The sequence below is a fragment of the Rhincodon typus genome, chromosome 20 (assembly GCF_021869965.1).
Source record: "Rhincodon typus isolate 14 chromosome 20, sRhiTyp1.1, whole genome shotgun sequence".
Lineage (NCBI taxonomy): Eukaryota > Metazoa > Chordata > Chondrichthyes > Orectolobiformes > Rhincodontidae > Rhincodon > Rhincodon typus.
Genome location: NC_063351.1, coordinates 30,672,073 through 30,691,996, shown reverse-complemented (window position 1 = coordinate 30,691,996; position 19,924 = coordinate 30,672,073). Strand labels below are relative to the sequence as shown.

Here is a 19,924-nt window from a genome sequence, read left to right as displayed (position 1 = left end):
GCATTGAGGATGTTACCAAGTACGGGAACGAAACGTGTGCGGAACAAAAAACCAGCTCGGCGAGCCAACCAACCTCAAAAGGTAAGTATTCTAATTCACAGGCTGTCCTGCAAGGTTGTGCTGGTACTTCAACTGTGTACTATATTTATTAATGACAGTGAAATAGAAAGCCATATATCCATATTTGCTGATGACATTGATAGGCACTAACGTAATAGTGCAGTTGGAAGCATAAGTTGGGGAGGCGATGGCCTAGTGGTATTATTGCTGGACTGTTAATTCAGAGACCCAGATAACATTCCAGGGACCTGGGTTCAAATCCTGCCACGCCAGATGGTGGAATTTGAATTTAAGAAAATATCTGTAATTAAGAGTCTAATGATGACAGTGAATCCATTATCAATTGTTGGGAAAAACCTATCTGGTTCACTAATGCCCTTTAGGGAAGGAATCTGCTATCCTTACCTGGTCTGGCCTACATGTGACTCCAGACACACAGCAATGTGGTTGACTCTTAACTGCCTTCTGGGCAATTAGGGATGGGCAATAAATGCTGCCTAGCCAGCAATGCCCTCATCCCGTGAATGAATAAAAAAATTTTTAAACAACAGGCAGTCCCTGGGTTGTGAATAGGTACTGTTCTTCAGTCCCTTCCCAAGTCGACAGTGTGCCAAGATGGAACACAATGCAAGACAATACAGAAAAACCAAAATGAAATGCTGACTTTTATATCTGGAGAACTAGTATAAAGGAGGTAGAAGTCACTTTGACTATACCACATCTTGAATAACAAGAGCAGTTCTGGGCACTACACCTAGGCAAGGCCTTGGAGGGAATACAGTCAAGTATACCAGAATGAGACCTGAGCACAAAGGTTTATGTAGAGGAAAGATTGCACAAACTAGAGATATGTTATTGGAATACAGACAGTTAAGAGGAGTTGAGGAAATTTCAGCTGTTTCCAAGGTATTATGGGGAAATGACAGGCCAGATGGGAGAAATGATTTCTGCTGGTTGGTTGAGTCTCAGACTCTTAATATTTGGGGCCAGACATTACAGGATGAAGCAGATCTACACAAAAGTGCTGTAAATTTGGAAAGCATTTCAGTCAATGGCCACTGATGCAAGACAAATTTTAAAATTGACATTGATACTTTTTTTAAAATCTAAATGTATTAAGCGATCGCACTTAAAAGTAGTTATGTAGTGTTAGTGCAGAAAAGCTATAATTTGAAGTGTTAAATGGTCTACTCCTGTTCCCATTTGTAAACCATCTTTATATTCACGTTATCTATATTTTATTCCTATTAGTTACGAATTAATAAGTGCATTTTGGGTATCTACTGTATTGTTAGAATTCACATTCTAGCAATAGGCCTGTATTTTAATTCCAGCCACTACTCCATCACCACATTCATCCTCATCTCCCTCACGTGTTAATGCTCTCTAATTCAACCACTGTCAGCACGCTCCACACAGCTATTTTTCAAATTCCCATTCCTTTAATTTTAATTGATTTGATAATGAGTACAGTATATTTACAATACTGTTATAGTCCTGATGGGTCACTTGACAGGAAACATTAACACTGTTTTCTCTCCACAGATTCTGTCAGACCTGCCCAGTTTTTCCAGCAATTTCGGTTTTTCTTGCAGTATATTTCGAGTTCCTTGTTATTGAGGTAGAAAGTGTTTCTTCACACTCACTTTCAACAAATCATTATGATTTTTAAGGCTTTTACCATGTCTTTAGGGCTCCTCTTTAAGAGGAAAGAGACAAGTCTTGTTCATTTTTCGTTGATAGTTGCATTCTGTAAACAGCGACTGTGTTTTCTCAAGTGCTCAACAACATTAAATTTCGAAGGCTAGAACTGCACATTACACTGTCTAAACAGCACTCTATAAAATTTAACCTCATCTACCCAGCGAGTACGTTACTGCTCTTGAAACATATCCCAGAACTAAGTACTCCTTGTAGCTAGATCAAGATATGTGGGGTCAATAGTTCAATGTGATTTCGTTAATTTGTTTTTAATCCATTTCTGAATGTTAATTTTCCCCCATGCTTAAGTCACCCAGAAGAAATGCGATTCCAATTTGTTATCGGCAAAGCTGGAAAATTTCTTAGCCGTACTAAAAGGCTACATAACTACATAAAGAATTGTTGAACAATCAACAGTTCGGTTGTAGAGTAATTCGACAGAAACAGCTCTACAATAAAGACCTTCCCAGAGGTCCTTTCTAATAATCTTCCCAATGATTATTAAGTGCAGACTCTTAAGAGTTGTAAAGATTTTTGTTATTCAAATAGAGTTTATAATAAAATATAGTACTTCAGGCCACATTTTCATCAGCAGGAACCATTAATGTCTATTTGAATTGTTAACTATTGAATGTTTCCATCAAATTACATTATATTGAGAAAATCTTATTTTGAGGGAGGTAAAATAGCAGATAAAGTTTTACTAAACATTAGTTGTTAAAAAGCATATTGAACTTCTAATATCCCAAATGCAAGCAATTACATTTTACTTCTGACAAATTAAACAAAGGCACTATTTAAAATATTAAATCTTAATTTTTCCAGCTAAATTCTCTCCTCACTCACCATTTAGATACGATAGCTTACCTTACCCATTATTTTACGGCCATTCATTGCAGCCAATGCAGCTGCCGCATCCCTATGCTCATAGAATTCCACAAAGCAATACGGATCATTGCTTGAATGCTGCAAAACAGAAAATCCAACAGAAGAGTTCACCCTTCTGCTTGCGGTTTGCTGAGAAGAAAAATTCATGAAAACTTAGTACAAAGAAGCCAAATGAAATACTTACAGATCTATATTATAGCCTTTTACTTTTATAGCCAATCTGTCCATAAACACAAACAATTTAAAAGGAAATTACAGATCATTTAACATTTTTGAACATTTTAAATGTAATACAGGGCTTCCCCAGGCTTCTAAATATATTTAGTGATCATCTTACAAGCTGAACCGTATAAAACCCAAGGTATGCTTTTAAAATAAAAATGCTAGATGCTGGAAATCTCAAACAAAACAGATTTCTAGAGAAACTCACCAGGTTTAACAGCATCTGCTTTCTGCCCACAGATGCTGCCAGACCGGGAGTTTCCCCAGCAATTGCTGCTTTTGAATAAAAATTTCTAACCTGTTGCCTAACTTCCAAAACAATATTCTGTGCTGCAAAGAACTGCAAATACTAAGAGGGTTAAACTTTTGCAGAGTATTGCAATTGCAGTGACATTGATCCTTCCCACACCTGTATTCTGTATTCAAAAGAATGGAGCTTAAAATATGCTGGAAATAGATGACTACTTTCACATGAGCATGACTTCTTTTTAAGTAGTGAAACTGATTTACAGGTAAATATCAAATACAATATCAAACAGGCAGATGAAGCAATTTCAGTTCATTAAATATCATTAAATTATTAATGCTCAAATTTGAAGAAACAATTCTACTAGACAATTAAGATAACCTTATGATCAGAACGGAACAAAATAGATTACAAATAATAAATCCTTCAAAGGTGTTATTTCAGAAAAGTCACTGATTGTTACAAGTTGCATCCTGATTCAAAAATGTTACTTTAATCTTCCGAGTGCTAAAATTAACAATACAATAAGTTACTTTGCCCATCAATAATACTAAGTGTGTCCTTGATTTGGTGTTCAGTTGGTAACTGGAAATCAGCACACTGCCAAGATGTAATGTATGCTCAAACCAGGGTATTCATAATAATGAAACTCCCAATAGTTAAAGCTAACCACTCACCACATTACTCAATCTCTAAAGTTGAAGATCCAGTCAGTAATGATTCCAGGTTTTGAATCCATGTTTTCTAAACATGGGCACGACTATTTTGAAAGCATAAGTATACATACACACACCAAGTCAATTTCAAAATGAACATGTGAATGATGCTTCAAACCCAACATAATGAACTATACGGCCAGAGCAATATTCCCCCCCACCTTATTCATTCATTTGTCACTTGGTAGGCATTGATGGCCAGACCAGCATTTGTGCATTTCTAATTAGCCAGAATACAGTCACAAGTCAACCATGTTGCTGCAGGTCTGAAGACAGACAATAATTTCACATTAATATTAGGCTAACTTTCAATTCTAGATTTTGTTTTATTGACTTCAAATTCCACTGTCTGCTGTGGGATTCAAACTCATGTCCCCAAAACATTAGCTTGGGTTTCTCGATGACTAGACAAGTGTCTCCCCTAAAGTGCAGTGTTAAATAAAATTACTTCAACCATTGTTGTACTTACAGAGCATTTTTGTTGGGGGTGAAATTGCTACTGTCCTTGCATTTCCACTTGTTAAAAATCAGCAACATAAATGAAAATCAAATTATCCTGAAAATCTGCATGGGAATTTTTTAATATGTATATTCGCTTGTGTGTGAGCATCACTGGCTACGCTAGCATTTTTCGCACATCCCTAGTTGCCCTTGAAGTGGTGATGACGAGCTATGGTCCTTGTGAGGTAAGTAGACTCTCATTGCATTACATAGAAATTCCAGGATTTTGTCCTAAATTACATATATCTGAAAGAAACTACAAAATTTAGATACTACAAAATCACAACTTCTACTGCATGAACTAATCAAAGTCAGTAGATTTTTTTTGTAGCATTTCTTTCAAAATACAAAGATGCTCCTCATGAAGTTGTCATTTGAAAAAATGTTGGTCCAATGCAATGATTAATAAATGTTGCCAGAAGATTGTGAAAAGTATGGAAACCATACAGAAGTACATTAGCTAACTGCAGAGACAGAGCAGAAATTTTCAAAGGAACAGCAACTCACCCCAAAACTCAACATTATTCCCCCATACTTCAAGGTCCATGCAACAGAGAGTACAAAATTTAGCACAATGTACTGACAGGGAAATTAACTGCCACAATGTAATATTACTCAATATTTACTCTTTGTTCAACAACTGGCAGCAGGCTATTGCAGTACCTTAACTAGTAAAGATCTCATTCCAGGGTGGGTATATGGAATAAATGATCTTTTACACCAAAGTACTTAATAACAGGTTTCATCTGAAGCATTGTATTTTTAGGCAAATAAGCTGGACAATATGATTCAAACCATCATTTCCTATAATCAGATGCAACATCAAACTAAAAATGCTTTCAGAGCAATTAAAATATATGCTGACAAAGGAATACCAGAATCATAAATTTAATATCGCAACAGTACCAACTTTTCCTGATTTCTCTCTTAGCAGCCAACTGTTCAATCTTCAGCGCACCCAAAACCCACGAAAGCACATAACGATAAGAAATTGTAGAAAGAAGCGTTTTGTACCCATCACTAAGGCAAGGATACATCGAATTAAGTGAACAATTTTCTTTTCGAAGCTTGAAAAAAAAGAATGCAGTGTAGAACCTTCGAAAAATACACAGAAAGCAAAAGCTCAACAAAGCTGACTTGCAGGCGGTTCTAGATTTAAAGTAGTGTTCAAGTAAAACCATTGGAGAGCTCCAGCTTCTCGTTGTGCATTTAAACATGTGACCCATCAGCTATTTTAGAGCATTTCAGGCACAGTACAAATCTCACCATTGGGCCAAGATGAGCCAGGGTTGCCCAGACCACACAAAATCTGAGAAAAGACAGACTCATGAAACCAAGGGCACCAGCGCCGCACTTGTACAAACCTGGAATGAAAGACCACCACTACATTAGCCTTTTTGATTACTTTCAATACCTGTGTGACATTTTAATGAACTGGATCCTGAAGTCTCTTCAGATCTCTACTGTTCTGGATTCTCACCATTTAGAAAATGTAATTCCATTCTTTTGAAAAAGGGTCCTAAGTGAACGACCTGACCTTACATATACAGAAATCCTTTTGCCACAATTTAGTACAAACTGTACTCAATTTCTGTAAATCTACATCACCAAAACACCACTTGTTTTTGTCTCATCAGCAAATTTGATTATGTGGCTTTCTATCCCAGAACCAAGTCAGTACTAACTAAGAAGTTGCACACAATCTGAAGAGACACATGACCTGCTGCCAATTAGAATACCTGCTCATGGTCTGAACATTTGTTTCCTGCTGCTCAGCCAATTTCCTAACTTTAGTGATTTGCCTTAGAATTTCAAAACTTCAGTTAACAGATCTTAAATCAAATACCTTCTGGTAGGCCATTCAAATTACCACAGACGCCTGTCTATTACCTTGTCACCTTTCTAAAAAAAAATTTAAAATGATTGTCAAGTATGACGCACTCCCTACAAATCCATGCGAGTTCTCTTTGGTCAGTGGATATTTAAAGGTGCTCAATCACTAGCTTTAACTTACACATTCTAGTGACTTCCTAACATCTGTTCTGTTAACGAGTCAATATTCCCCAGTTCCCTACTCTCGCTTTTTTGACAGAATGACAAGCACAATTTTTTCCAATCTTAAAAGGTTTCTGAATCCAACTAACTTTGCCAAGTAAGTTAAACCATCTGCAATGCTCTCACCCATTAAAATATTAGGACAGAAACCACCTTGTTTTGGTGATTTATCTTAATGCCACTACATTGGCAAATCCCGGTCCTTGATTTTCCGCAACATTCAGCAAGCGGAGCTCAACCTCTACTGCAACTACTGACACCAAGTAATTACTCAATGTATCCACCACTTCCTTACTTTCATCGACAATATCACTTATCTAATGTCCAAAGGATCTTGATTGCTTCTGACCTCCCTCTTTCTAAAATGATACCATCAAGTGTGGTCATGGTTTACAAGCTTTTATTTTAAGAAGATTGTGCCTCTTGACTGTCTGGTTATTCTTTGTTTCTTTCATCTATCCGATTTGGCAACTTTTTTTTTTAAAAAAAAATGCTTTCAGTTTAATGCTGTCTGTTACCTGTCACCTAACACCTGGAGGAGGAGTGAGGCTCCAAAAGCTTGTGTTTTCAACTAAACCTGTAGGACCATAACCTGGTGTCGTGTGATTTCTGACCTTGTTACCTCTTCAGTTAACCTCACTTAAATGTAAAATGAGAGTCCAACATAAGGTTGAAAGACAGAAATAATTAGATTATTATTTCCAGCAGATAAATGCTCCCATGCATTATAATATTAACATTTGAAACAAGTCGCATCATGGTCAACGATGCTTGCAGGCGTCATGGAGCTATTTGGTGGAGATGAGAACACAACTGAGCATCTGGAGAAAAGTACTGAAAAAAAGTGGTATGATCAACAGACTAAGCAAGGGGAAGATGACTACAGTAAAGATGTAAAGACTGTTGAAAAGAGGTGGAGACAATGAATAGTTTCAACACAGGTTTTGGCCATGGAAGACTATCTTAGTATGGTAAGAGTTTTAGAAACACAGCCCAGGTAGGAATAACTGGAAGTGCAGTGGAGTGTTGTGATAGAAAAGCATTGCTTAAACCAAGAGAGAAAACATACAGACGGGTGCAAGACAAAAAATTCTGAGTGTAGAAAAAGGAAAACATCGAGAACAACTGATGTTAATGAGATGCAGGTGCTGAGATAGCTGCATCAAGTATTCAGAAAGGACAAATTTGGGAACTAGTATACCAACAGGATAGAAAGGATTGTGGCAGCAAACAAAGTAGCCAAGAAGAGACTGAAATCACATGGTGACCTATTAGGGAGAGGAAACACGGGTAATGTGAGCAATGGAGACAAGGCTTTGCAGAAGAAAAGAAAGACCCAAGAACAAATGGAAAGATGCAGCCTTAAAGGCAGTGAACTGCAAGAGGAATGGACAACCAACGGGGAAAAGGCGAAAGGTGATCACCCGGCATTGTAGTTACCCCAAGTAACTAGAAGAAGCTAGAAGCACCATCAAGATGTCAGCTTATTACACGTCAAATGAATATGGCCCGCCCTTTGATGTCATCCAAGAAACACTATCTTTCTGATATATGCTCATCTGTTCACCCAATCTAAATAAAAATTAAAATCCCTAATTAAAACTCCACTGTCTCTGGCAAACACTGTTTTATATTTGCATTAAAAGCACCTCTGCAACAGCTGCTGCCAGGGATCCTGTGCACAACTCCCACTAGACTTCAACTCTATTCTTAATGCAACCAAAGTCAGCACTCTATTACCTCTCATTATATCCTCTTATCATTGAAGCTACAGTCAAGAAAACACCTCGAATTCCTCAAAATGCTTAAGGAAATTCAGCATGTCCACAATGACTCTTACCAATTTTTATAGATGCACCACAGAAAGCACCCTGCGCGAATGCATCAGTTGGTATGGCAACTGCCCTGCCCAAGACTGCAAGAAATTGAAGAGTTGTGAACACAGCCTACTCCTTCCACTGACTCAGTCTATATACTTTCTGCAGCCTCAGGAAATCATCCAACATCAAAGTCTCCTCCCACCCCAGTTATACACTCTTCCACCTTCCATTGGGGAGAAGATACATAAACACAAAATGACAGATTCAAGAACAGCTTCTTGCCCGCTGTTACCCAACTTATAAGCGGACCTCTCATATTCTTTATAGTTGATCTTTCTCTGCACCTTCCCTGTAGCTCTAAAACTGTATTCTGAATTCTGTTCCATTACCTTAAAATGCTTACGTAAGTTATGATTTGTCTTGAGTGCAAAACAATACTTGTCACAGTATCTCGATACATGTGACAATAAATCAAATCAAATTCATCTTAAATCATTAAGTTTCCTCTCCTCCCTGAAGCATTTTCCTAATCTTCTCTTTAGAACTTACAATCTGGTATATTTAATTCCCAATAATGTCTCACATATCATACCTTCCTGGTTGAATATGCACTTTAATTCTTGGATTTGCTTTTAATACAAAACAGAAAAACACTTATTTGGGCACATATACAAATATTTGTTGTACTCAACTACTTAAAATCACATTTCTTAAATTTGTCTCTTCTGGTTCAGTTACATCCTTCAGTTTCCTTTACCTGTACTGTCCAAAGTATAATTTGAGTACTCCTCCCCTGAATTCCCTTCCTTTTATTTTTGAATTAATATCAATACTAACTTTTCCACGCAAGCCCACCCCTCAACCTCCAAACCAATTCCTTGTATGAAGTCCCTGTTTTTGCCAACATTCTGGTCCCACGCCAGTTCAGGTGGAGTCAATGGTACAGCTTCATGATCCACTAAAGTGGAAAGCCCACTCTTTTCCACACTAATCCAATAGCCATCTGGCCACCTTATCTATCAAAGCCCCAGTTTGCACCCAATTCAGGTAATGATCAAGGTATTATAATCCTTCAGGCCCTGTATTTCAATTTAGCTCCTGGACCTCAGTACTCACCAACAAGCGCTTAAGTTGCTATTCAGGAGTCACAACAACTGGTTCCTCTTCCTTTAATATCAAACTAATTAAAGATCTTCTCAATGCTACTTCAAAGTAGGCACCCTATCACGTGGAAGTCCTGATCCTGCTTCCAAAGAATGTTAACAGTCTCCCGAATCATCAAATCCTTACTACAATACATTCTTATTCCTCTTCCCCTCCCGTATTGTATAGTCTCCTATATCCCGGAACACAGACTGCATTCTGGCTGTCCCGCCAACTGCCTTGATACTTATACTTTCAGGGTGCTTCCTTTGCAGAAGGGGGCGGCACGGCGGCTCAGTGGTTAGCACTGCTGCCTCACAGCACCAAGCACCCAGGTTCGATTCCAGCCTCGGGCGACTGTGTGGAGTTTGCACATTCTCCTCATGTCTGCGTGGGTTTCCTCCAGGTGCTCCGGTTTCCTCCCACAGTCCAAAGATGTGCAGGCTCGGTGGATTGGCCATGCTAAATTGCCCGTAGTGTTCAGGGATGTGTAGATTAGGTGGGATGCTCTGAGGGTTGGTGTGGACTTCTTGGGCCAAAGAGCCTGTTTCCACACTGTAGGGATTCTATGATTCTAATAAGTATATTAAACCTTTTAAGTAGACAGTTTGCACTCATTTTCTTACATCCTTCTGTTTTGTACATTATGGCTTACACCAATCCCATTCTGCACCTCTGAAATGTGAGCAAAGTCTCCAATAAATGATGCATGTACTGCAATGTGCCCATGTCACCAACTTGCTCTCCGACTCAACTGAGCTGCTAAGACTGGGCAGCATGGTGGCTCAGTGGTTAGCAATGCTTCCCCATGGGGACCCGGGTTTAATTCCACCCTCAGGCGTCTGTCTATGTGGAGTTTGCACATTCTCCTCGTGTCTATGTGGGTTTCCTCCAGGTTTCCTTCCACAGTCCAAACATGTGTAGGTTAGGTGGATTGGCCATGTTAAATTACCCATAGTGTCCAGACTTGGTGGGTTAGCCATGGAAAATGCAGGGTTACGGGGATAGGGTAGGGGAATTGATCTGGGCAGGATGCTCTCCTGAGAATCGTTGTGGACTTGATGGGCCAAATGGCCTGCTTCCACACTGTAGGGATTCTATGCAGAGGAATGGATGTAGACATTTATTTAGGATAACCATGCCATCCACAACTTCACATAAAATTCAGTCCAAACACAGAACTGATGTTATTCATTTAGATCCACTGTTAAACTTATTGTCAAGATTACAGGAACCATAACACTGGAAACAAAAGAAGAGCACCCACTCCTACAAATTCCTAGATTTTGCACTCGGTTTATGATGCAACCTGTGCCCAAAATAATCTTATTTCAAGGTTAAGATAGTAAGCTGTAACTACACTGTCCACATTACACTCTTAGTTGTGCACATTTAAGTATGCAGTCATTTCTGCTATAATGCGTGTTCTGGCAACATGAATTGGCTATAACACGACTGATGAATAGGGGAATGTTATGTGTGATATAACGTGATTCCATCAGTGTGCGGAGTATGCGTCAACATCACACAATCATTTCGCAGGTTTTGTCCTGCGCATGCTCGAAGTTAGTGCCGAAACAGTCTCTGTGCCAGCATCGCATGATTGCGAGCATTCAGGACAAAGCCCGCAAAACAATGAATGAAGCACATGCTCCAGGTTTTAAGGTGGCAAAAGATCGTATGACTGTGCTGCTGAGTGTCAATACCAGTGGAGACTTAAAGCTTAAGCCTGTGTACCACTCTGCCAACCCACAAGCCTTGAAAGGTTACCCAAGTTTACACTAGGCGTCTACTTTAGGTCAAGCAAAAGAGGTTGAATGGTGGGACAATTTTTTTCTGACCTTAATGATGATTTGAAAGATGTTTTTACAAAGTATTGCAGGAAAAAAAAAAAAAAAAAAAAAATCGGATTTCAAGATTCTCCTCATCCTGGATAATGTGCCAAGCCATCCTCTCGCCACTGGTGAGCTTTCTGAAAACATCAAAGTGCTATTTCTACCCCCAAACACAACCTCTCTCCTTCAACCCACGGACCAGGGTGCAATAGTAGCTCTTAAAGCTTATTATTTAAGGTGCACATTTAAAAGGCTGATTGCAGCCACTGACGGGGATAAGAGCGGTGTCCTTCAATTTTGGAAGAGCTTTAACATCAAGAATGCAACTGACATTATCATGGAGGCCTAGGGTGATGTCATTAAGGACTGCTTGCATGTAGTTTGGCAGAAGCTTCTTTTTATTCAAGATTTTAAAGGCTTTGATCCATCTGAGAAGCTCCCAAGAATCAAAGAACATTCCGTTGATCTTGCAAAGCAAGTTGGATTTGAAGAAGTGGAGAATGAAGATATTAAACAGCTGCTCGAGTCTCACTGTGAAGACTCTCTATAGCTGATCTACAAATTGTCGCTGAGGGGGAAGTGGAAGCTGGAGACAAAGACGACAAAGTCCAGGATGCTGCATCACGAGAGCTTTCCACATCTGTTTTGTCCTCTATCCAGAGGGAAATCAAGAAGTAGCTGCAGCTCTTAGAGGACAAAGATTACAATGCAGAACGTAGCAGTTCGTGGAATAAGATCTGATTTGGCACCCTATGAACAGATTCTTCAAAGAAGTAAAAGGGCAAAGCAGCAAAAACTGGATGTCTTTAAGCCAACCCCCAAGAAAGTCAGAAGACAATGAACCACAACTATCCAGTTCTGCATTAATTATTTTTCACCCTAACCCTGCAACTGAAACTGCACCTGAAGATGGTGACAATGATGCTGCCCCTCAGCCCCTGCATTAACAATAGAGCAACCTCAAAACCACCTCTTCCATTAAGTCATCTTGAAGTTATTTTTCAAGGTAAGGTGTTAAATTTACTTCTATTTCATTATTAAATATGAATTAAACATTTATTCAAACTGTGCTATCATTTATGTTAGGCTTTTGAGTAATTTTTGAGCAATTGAGTGATTTTTTGCTGGTCTGCCCCTAATTCTGCTTTTCCCATAAGCCCCATTTCAATTTTCTATAACACATTGTTGCGCAGGAATGCAACTATCACTTTATAGCAGAATCAATTATGTTTTTTGTTTGTTTATTTTGGACAAATTAGCGATAAGGATTCAATCCAAAATTCTAACTATTTACTTCAAAAATAATTTCCAAGGCAGTAGACAATACAATGCTCTTATCAGAGCGATCTTAATATTTCTGCATATTTACCATTAGATTATTATTTTTGCTCGTCAGTATGCACATCTACAGAGCTTCATGACTAGAGACTGAGCGATAGATTTGCCAATGATAAAGACACAAATGAGATGCAAGAAGGTTCTTCATTGCTTGCCAGTGCACATCACGCTACTGCTCAATTTTTATCTACAGAACCATTTTCAATTTATTCGTGAGCGATCGTTACTTTGTATGGTCAAATTCAAAAGGCTAATGGTTAGAATTATTAACAAAAATTTACGCTCCTGCAATCTACCTGGAAATAGTACCAATTTTAAGTAACACTAAAGTATCAAAATTAGTATTCAGGTAACCAATGGAATATTTATGAACATATTTGGTTGACAACTTTTTAAGTCATTACCAGTGAGAAACTAATATGCTTGTGGAGTAATGAAGTGACACTTTGGCACCATCAAGCAGATGAAGCACACAAGCGTGAAGACTAATAATTGGGAGGTAAAATCTTAATTAGCAGGCGATAGCAAAGTAAAAAATGCAACGATTGGAGAGGGAAAAGAATTGGGAGTGTGTAAGCTGCCACGCTGCTGACCTAAACTCTGTTGCTCGAGTGAATAGTCAAATTACCAAAAAGCACGTGTGCAGAGGGAGTAGTGGTAGATAAGCTGTCCCTCGGGTGCTGTAACAATATGTTCCACCAGCCAAGTCAGTCTAGCACAGAATCCAGATCCTCTTGTCTACAGATAGTATGCTGCCCTCCAGAAAAACTAGAATTTGTATGGCATAGCCCAGAAGGAAAATTAGGGTTTACTTCAATTTTAAAAATTTAGAGTACAGCATTAGACTTTTCTCCATCCTTTCCTCACCCTAGAGAAGGTATTTGTAACATTCCCACTACAGAAGATGTCCATTTATTTTAATTTGTGCAGATGAATCTGAAACTTACTCAGAAACCAGTTGCATGAACAATAATTACTTCCACAAGCAGCAGTTCTACTCTTTTCAGAAGATTTTGTAAATGTTTGTGGCTTTAACTGTATGCAACTAATATTTCCACCTGTGCATAAATACAAAACAGCGTACTGTCACAGTTGTGAATCAGTATCCTACTTGAAGCCACTGAAAAGAATGAAAGCTGGATTAGCATCGGGATCTCTCATTTCACGAGACAAAATCAATGGTGGAATCAGGACCATAGAATCAGGCTCTTCGAATGAGTGCAGCAGAAATCATTTAAGTATTGTAGGTTAAAAGTTTTGAAAGTGGAAGAAAATTCAGATTAATCTTTATACTGAGGTGTTGAGTTCTTACCTCCGTAATCATTTTACAGCTTTTGCATGGACCAATCTGACTGAAAAGTTGAAGTATAAGGGCTTCTGTCACATCTCTAGAGAGGTTACCTACGTAGCTGAAACAAAGACATTTGAATATTCGTTACTACTGTTGCAATTTTCATACTAGTTTTACTTCTGTACCTTGAAAAATGATTTAGCTTAATTGTTCTGCGTGCTGTGATCATTCTTAATTAAAGGCAAGATCCGTGATACAGTCAACAAAGGTACTGAGGCCACTGGCAACAGAGGCAGAAACTGCAGTTTTGGCAGCATCCGTGGAGAGATAGGCAGAATTAATGTTTTGTGTCCGATAGGACTCTCCTTTTATTTTGAAGCAGTGTCTTATTGGGGACAAAGGTGAGAGGCTGGAAAAGCACAGCAGGTCAGACAGCAAAAGAGCAGGAAAGTCAATGTTTTGAGCTGAAACCCTTCGTCAGGGCTGGGGAGGGGAGCCCAAAAATAAATGGAGGGAGGGTGATGGGGGCTGCAGATAGGGTAGGAGAGATGGTGATAGGTGGATGCAATAAGGCATTATTGTGATTGGTCAGTGGGAAGAGTGGAGCAGATAGGTGGATAGGAAGATGGACAGGTTCAGCCAGGGAGAGTGAGACGGGGGGGGGTGAGGGTGGAGGGATTATGAAACTGGTGAAGTCAATGTTGAGGCCATTGGGCTCTAAGCTCCTAAGACGAAATATCAAGTATTGTTCCTCCAGTTTACTTTTGGCCTCACTGACAGCAGGGGAGGCCAAGGATGGACATGTCAGCAGGGGAGTGGGAGGGGAAATTAAAACGAATGGCAACCGGAAGGTTGGGTTGGTTGATGCGTGCAAAGCGCAGATGCTCCGCGAACTGGTCCAGAGTCTCTGTTTGGTCTCACCGATTTAGAGGAGACCACATCAGGAGCAATGGATGCAATAGATCAGGGTGGATGAAGTGCAGGTGAAACCCTGCCAGATCTGGAAGGATTGTTTGGGGCCTTGGACAGAGGTGACAGGGCAGGTGTGGGGCCTCTTGCAGTTGCAGGGAAAGGTACTGGATGTGGTGGGAAAATTGGGGAGCGTAGAGCTGATGAGGGAGTCACAGAGGGACCATCCATGCCGTGACTCCCTCGTCAGCTCTGCACTCCCCACCAATTTCTCCACCACACCTGGTACCTTTGTGCAACCGCAAGAGGTCCAACACCTGCCCCTACATCTCCCCTCTAGATTTCAGACAGTAGTTTCTGTTCAAAGGCAACAGTCCACTAAAATGTCGTTGCACATTTCTTCCAAAAATACTTTTTCCAGGAGTTGTGCACTTGGGAATGTCTGGAATGTCCTCTGGAACAAAAAATCTAAAAGCATGAAGTCTCCAAAAGGTTGTAATAAAAGATAGCAGTGCCATAAAACATACGGACACAGAAAAAAAAAGGTTACTTGTACATTAGGGGAAAAAAGGTATGTGGCATTTGGATTGTTCAAACCCATTCTTTTTTAATCAACAAGCAATTTTGGCAGGAGTTTTATCACTTTCTTTTAAAGACACCAAATATCCAAAGATACCATATTGAATTATGATCAAAACTGAATACATCCTCCGAAATGTTTGTACTGAAGTCCATAATATATTCACATCTAATGTCCAACCCAAAAATCTTGAGAGAACTATTATCCATCTAAGTCATTGCTCAGATCCAACACGGTAATCTTATCTGATCTTTAAGACGAAGAGTTACTACTAACTAGACGTACTACTAAATGCGCAATGCCAATGAACAATTTTGGAACAAACTCTCTTACAGAAACGGGCAGAGGAAGAATAAACATTTACACTCCCTGGCCACTTGTTGACCTGGCTACGTGGATAAATCTACCAACCTTTCGACATCAGACCCAAAAATAGAGCCGAGTTCTTTTTTAAAAAAACGCAACTGAAAGTGGAACAAATATGGGTTTGCAAAGCAGAACATGTGCTTGACCCGACTTTTTTTTTGAAAAAACAAGGACCTATTTACCCGCAGGTAGTTTATATCCCTAACCCACCAGCCCCACTCTCCCGAGATCCAGGCCCCTGGGGTAGAAGGCCAGCGCCTGCTGCCCGGGTTGGGAGTTTGGCGGGGCGGGGCGGGGGGAGTCTCGCTGAGGCAGCTCGTTACCAACAAGAAAATGGATTCCCTCAGCCCCGGCTGGGTAACGGGGGGGGGGGGGGGGGGGGGCAGCCGGCCTGACTCTGCTCCTCTTCCCCAGGCCCCCCGAACTGAGACAGGAAGGTGGGTGGGGAAAGGCAGTCAGAGTTTCTCCGGTATCCAGCCCGCTCCGGGCGCCAGGCCTTGGGTCACCCGGCTGGAAAGTGAGTGCGTGTGTGAGGCAGAGGGAGGGAGGACTTACACCAACCCTCCATCTCCCACTACCACCGCTCCCTTTCCTGCCGCAGACACAACTTTAATTTTTCTTTTCAAAAAAAAGACCTTCGGCGTTTTGCTCTCCCTGCGCCCCAAAAGACGATCCTCGTGCCACTCACAGGGTGCGCGGATACGAATCGTCGTCCATGTCGGGAGCCGCTTCCTCCTCCTCTCCTTCTCAGACTGTCCTGTCCCTCTCTCTGTCTCTGTCTCCGCGCCCGATCCTGCAAATGGCGGAGGAGCCAGTGAGTCAGCTCGGCCCCCACCTCCCCGCGCGCATGCGCAGCCGCCTCCCCCCACCCCACTGCTGACTCTCTGGGAGGAATCCCAAACTTTACACTCATTTCATCTCTGAGACAGCAACAATTCCTCAAATCAAACCCCTTCTCCACTCTATGAAAAGAACCCCAAACCTACCCTCATTTCATCCCCAAGACAACTCAAATCCATCCCCTTCCTCTTCAATCCCCATTACCTCCCTGCTGATTGTCCAGGAGCACTCCCAAACTTATCCTCGTTTCCACCCCATAACAACAACAACTCAAATCAATTGCCTTCTCCTCCTCAATCCCCTTGCAAGCTGCTGACATTTTGGAAGGAATCCCAAACTCAGCCTCATTTCATCCCAAAGACAACAACACCTCAAGTCAAATGCTCAACAACAATCACTGCCTCTCCCTCATAGCTGACAATAATAAACTTTCCTCAATTTCATCACTAAAACACTTCAATCCCTTCTTCCTCAAGGATCACCCTCCCTCCCATCCCCACTCCTGCTGCTGTGAACAATCCCGACCATTCCCTCATTTCATCACAAGAACAACATCTCAATTCAATTCCCACCTCCTCCTCAACAATCATCCTCCCTCCTTCCTACATCGATCCAAGCCTTCACCAATCAAATGATATTTCATTTTGACAATTTCTCCCCTCCCCAAATTGTTACACAAGAAATTCAGGTCTTAGTTCTTTGGGTGCAGCAGACCATTGCTGAATGTAAAATATTTGTTGCACACAATGTCACCATTTGGTTTGCATTATAGGGCTGAATGGCAGCCTCTATTCATTTTGTCTGTGTTCACTTTTGCTGATTTCCAATAAAAGCTCATTTTTGGAATTGGCTAATTACTTGTGATGTTCCCCTGCCGGACAACAACAAGATGTGGGTTTTTGGAACACAGTAATCGTGGTGACCTGCAGAAGGTGTTTAGACAGAATGTAGCTAAGAACAGGTAAAGTATGTGGCTTGGTGGTTAAACAGTGACTAGGGTGAGGGAATGACGTTGTATGTGTGAGGGAACGTCAACCATGACAGCTATGTGCTGTGGGCAGCATGGCTTTGTGGCTCAAAAACAGAAATTGCTAGAGAAACTCAACAGGTCTAAAGACGGATAACTGGAAACATGGACTCTGCTTTCTCCCCACAGATGCTGTCAAACCTGCTAAGTTTCTCCAGCAATTTCCATTTTTGTTTCAGATTTCTAGCATGCCTAGTTCTTTATTTTTAGGCTTTGTGGCTGCTGTGCCATTACATTTTCAGTGAGGCCCAATGCCAGAATACCAATGCTTATCTGGGTGCACAGCAGTCTTTTGAGATGGCATGGCAGGGATACTGGTCTTTGGTGGATACTTTGTGAATGCTGAGCTGTTCCGGGAATGGCGGGTGGTAGAACGGGCCTCAAATCAGGATAAAGAGAGACATCATAGGGGCATGAAAGGTAAATAATGAGGCAGGTTTGGTAGAATACAGCAAAAGATTGCACTAGACCTTGTGGCGAGAAACCCTCCATGAAACTGACAAGCGTAAATTGTGTAAAATTCAGCACTTGGATTGTTACCTGAGGAGTACAATTGAGCCAGGAGGGTTTAAATGACATGTTGTAGCATCAGTCTACATGTGACTGTGGGGGGCACACTGACTTCAAACAGTGACTGATAATTCAGAAAAATTATGCAAGAGGTGCTGGGAGCTTGTGTTTCACAGAGGAATGCTGTTTCTCTGGGTAGATCACAGAATCACAGAAGAGTTACGATGCAGAAGGAGGTCATTTGCCTGATCATGCCTGCACTAGCTCTTCAAATGAGCGTCATTACCTAGTGCCAATCTCCTGCTTTTTCTAACTACCCTTGTGCATTTATTTATCCAAATAATCACCAATGGCATCTTGAATGCCTCAGTTGAACCTGCCTCCACCACATTTCCAGGCAGTGTATTCTGACCCTACCTACTCACATTGCGAAAAGATTTTTCCTCACTTTACCTTTGCTTGTTAGCAGCCCACTTTAAATCTATGCCCTTTTGTTCTAGTTCCTTTTATGAGTGGAAACAGTTTCTCCTTATCTACTCTATCCAAGCTGCTCATGACTTTGAAAACCTTTTATCAACTACATCATGGAATTATTGTTTCAATGCTATTTCCTGCTTAGCTGATCCTTGCTGTCACCTATGACTTGTTACTGCTAATGTGATTACTGCTCATTCACACTTGTCAGTTATTGTCAGTGTTTTGGGACTTGCTTTCTTTATCCAGCTTTGTACCTTTCACTTTCGCCAATGTCTTCATTTCAGCTCCTCCCGTGACCAACCTTTACACTCTCATCCTGGTGTGGTTGCTGTCCAAATATTGTGTATCCGTTGGATAGGAACCTTTAACTCATAATAAATGCGCATGATTGGAGCAGAGCACATCGCAAATCAAATGCAAAACTGAATAGACAGTATTAAAAATATTCACACGCAGTAAGATTACGGGTGTCAGGACTTTATGAAATTCCATCAGCTATTGTTAAATGTTTATATTCTGCATTATGTCATGACCCAGCAGATTAAAGATACATGGAATTTGAAGGGTGTCTCATTATCAGGAAGCTTAAGCATACTACTAGAAGCAGTAACTGGGGATGCGTTTGTATTGATGGTTTCCTAACAAATTTAATACTTAATCCTAACCTGCCTTTTGCTGTTGATCACAACAAAGATTTGGAATCAGATTGTGCCTTCTACGACCTTCCGAAGCACTTTTTAATCAATGAAATACCGTTGAAATGTGGTCATTGTTGGAGTGTGGTAGTCAATTTGAGTGTTCAAGATCCCACACAGAGCTATGCGATAATGATCAAACAATTAATTTTAGTTCGCTCACTTCCTTTTCGTATAGGGCCACAGGATATGTCACACACGCCTGAGTGGGCAGGTGGGGAGCTGAAGTTTAACCTAACCACCCCCTATCCTAAAGACAAGTGACAAAGATATGTCTATTTGGGAAAAAATGCATCAGGCATTGATATTTTTCCTCCTATAATGAAATCTTTGGATGTATAGCAATAGCAAGGCATAAACAGTGCAAAAAGATATCAAGACAAAGAAATGTGCCGATCAATAGTAGCTCCACCAGTAATCACAAATCTACTGTGGGAAGTAAAGAGAAATATATATAATAATCGAACGGAAGCTTTGGAACAGTAGATATAATGAAGAAAATTGATTCTATCTTAAAGACTTTTTGTAAACCAATAAATAATTAGCATTACAAATATGACAGATGATCTTATTTTTCATTAACAATAAAATACATCACCGCTTTGTATCAGGCATCTTACATATTAATTTATCAAATTTTCTTTTTTGGAAACAATAAGAAATGCTAATTATGCTTAAGCTACAGTGGGGCTGCTAACAAACA

General features: G+C 40.4%; 1 protein-coding gene across 2 annotated transcripts in view; it reads right to left on the bottom strand.

Moving 5' to 3' along the window:
* The window catches only part of tial1 (TIA1 cytotoxic granule-associated RNA binding protein-like 1), a 40,054-nt gene extending 23,557 nt beyond the window's left edge, over positions 1-16,497 (bottom strand). The window contains exons 1-3 of one of the 2 annotated variants that reach the window (XM_048609113.1): positions 16,361-16,497; positions 13,839-13,935; positions 2,629-2,778 (exon numbers count right to left, since the gene is read on the bottom strand). In XM_048609113.1, the coding sequence (XP_048465070.1) occupies positions 2,629-2,778; positions 13,839-13,935; positions 16,361-16,389 (276 nt within the window). In that variant the 5' untranslated portion in view covers positions 16,390-16,497. The remainder of the gene's footprint in view (positions 1-2,628; positions 2,779-13,838; positions 13,936-16,360) is intronic. The other variant, XM_048609114.1, reaches the window with a different exon arrangement.
* Between the last annotated feature and the right edge of the window lie 3,427 nt (positions 16,498-19,924).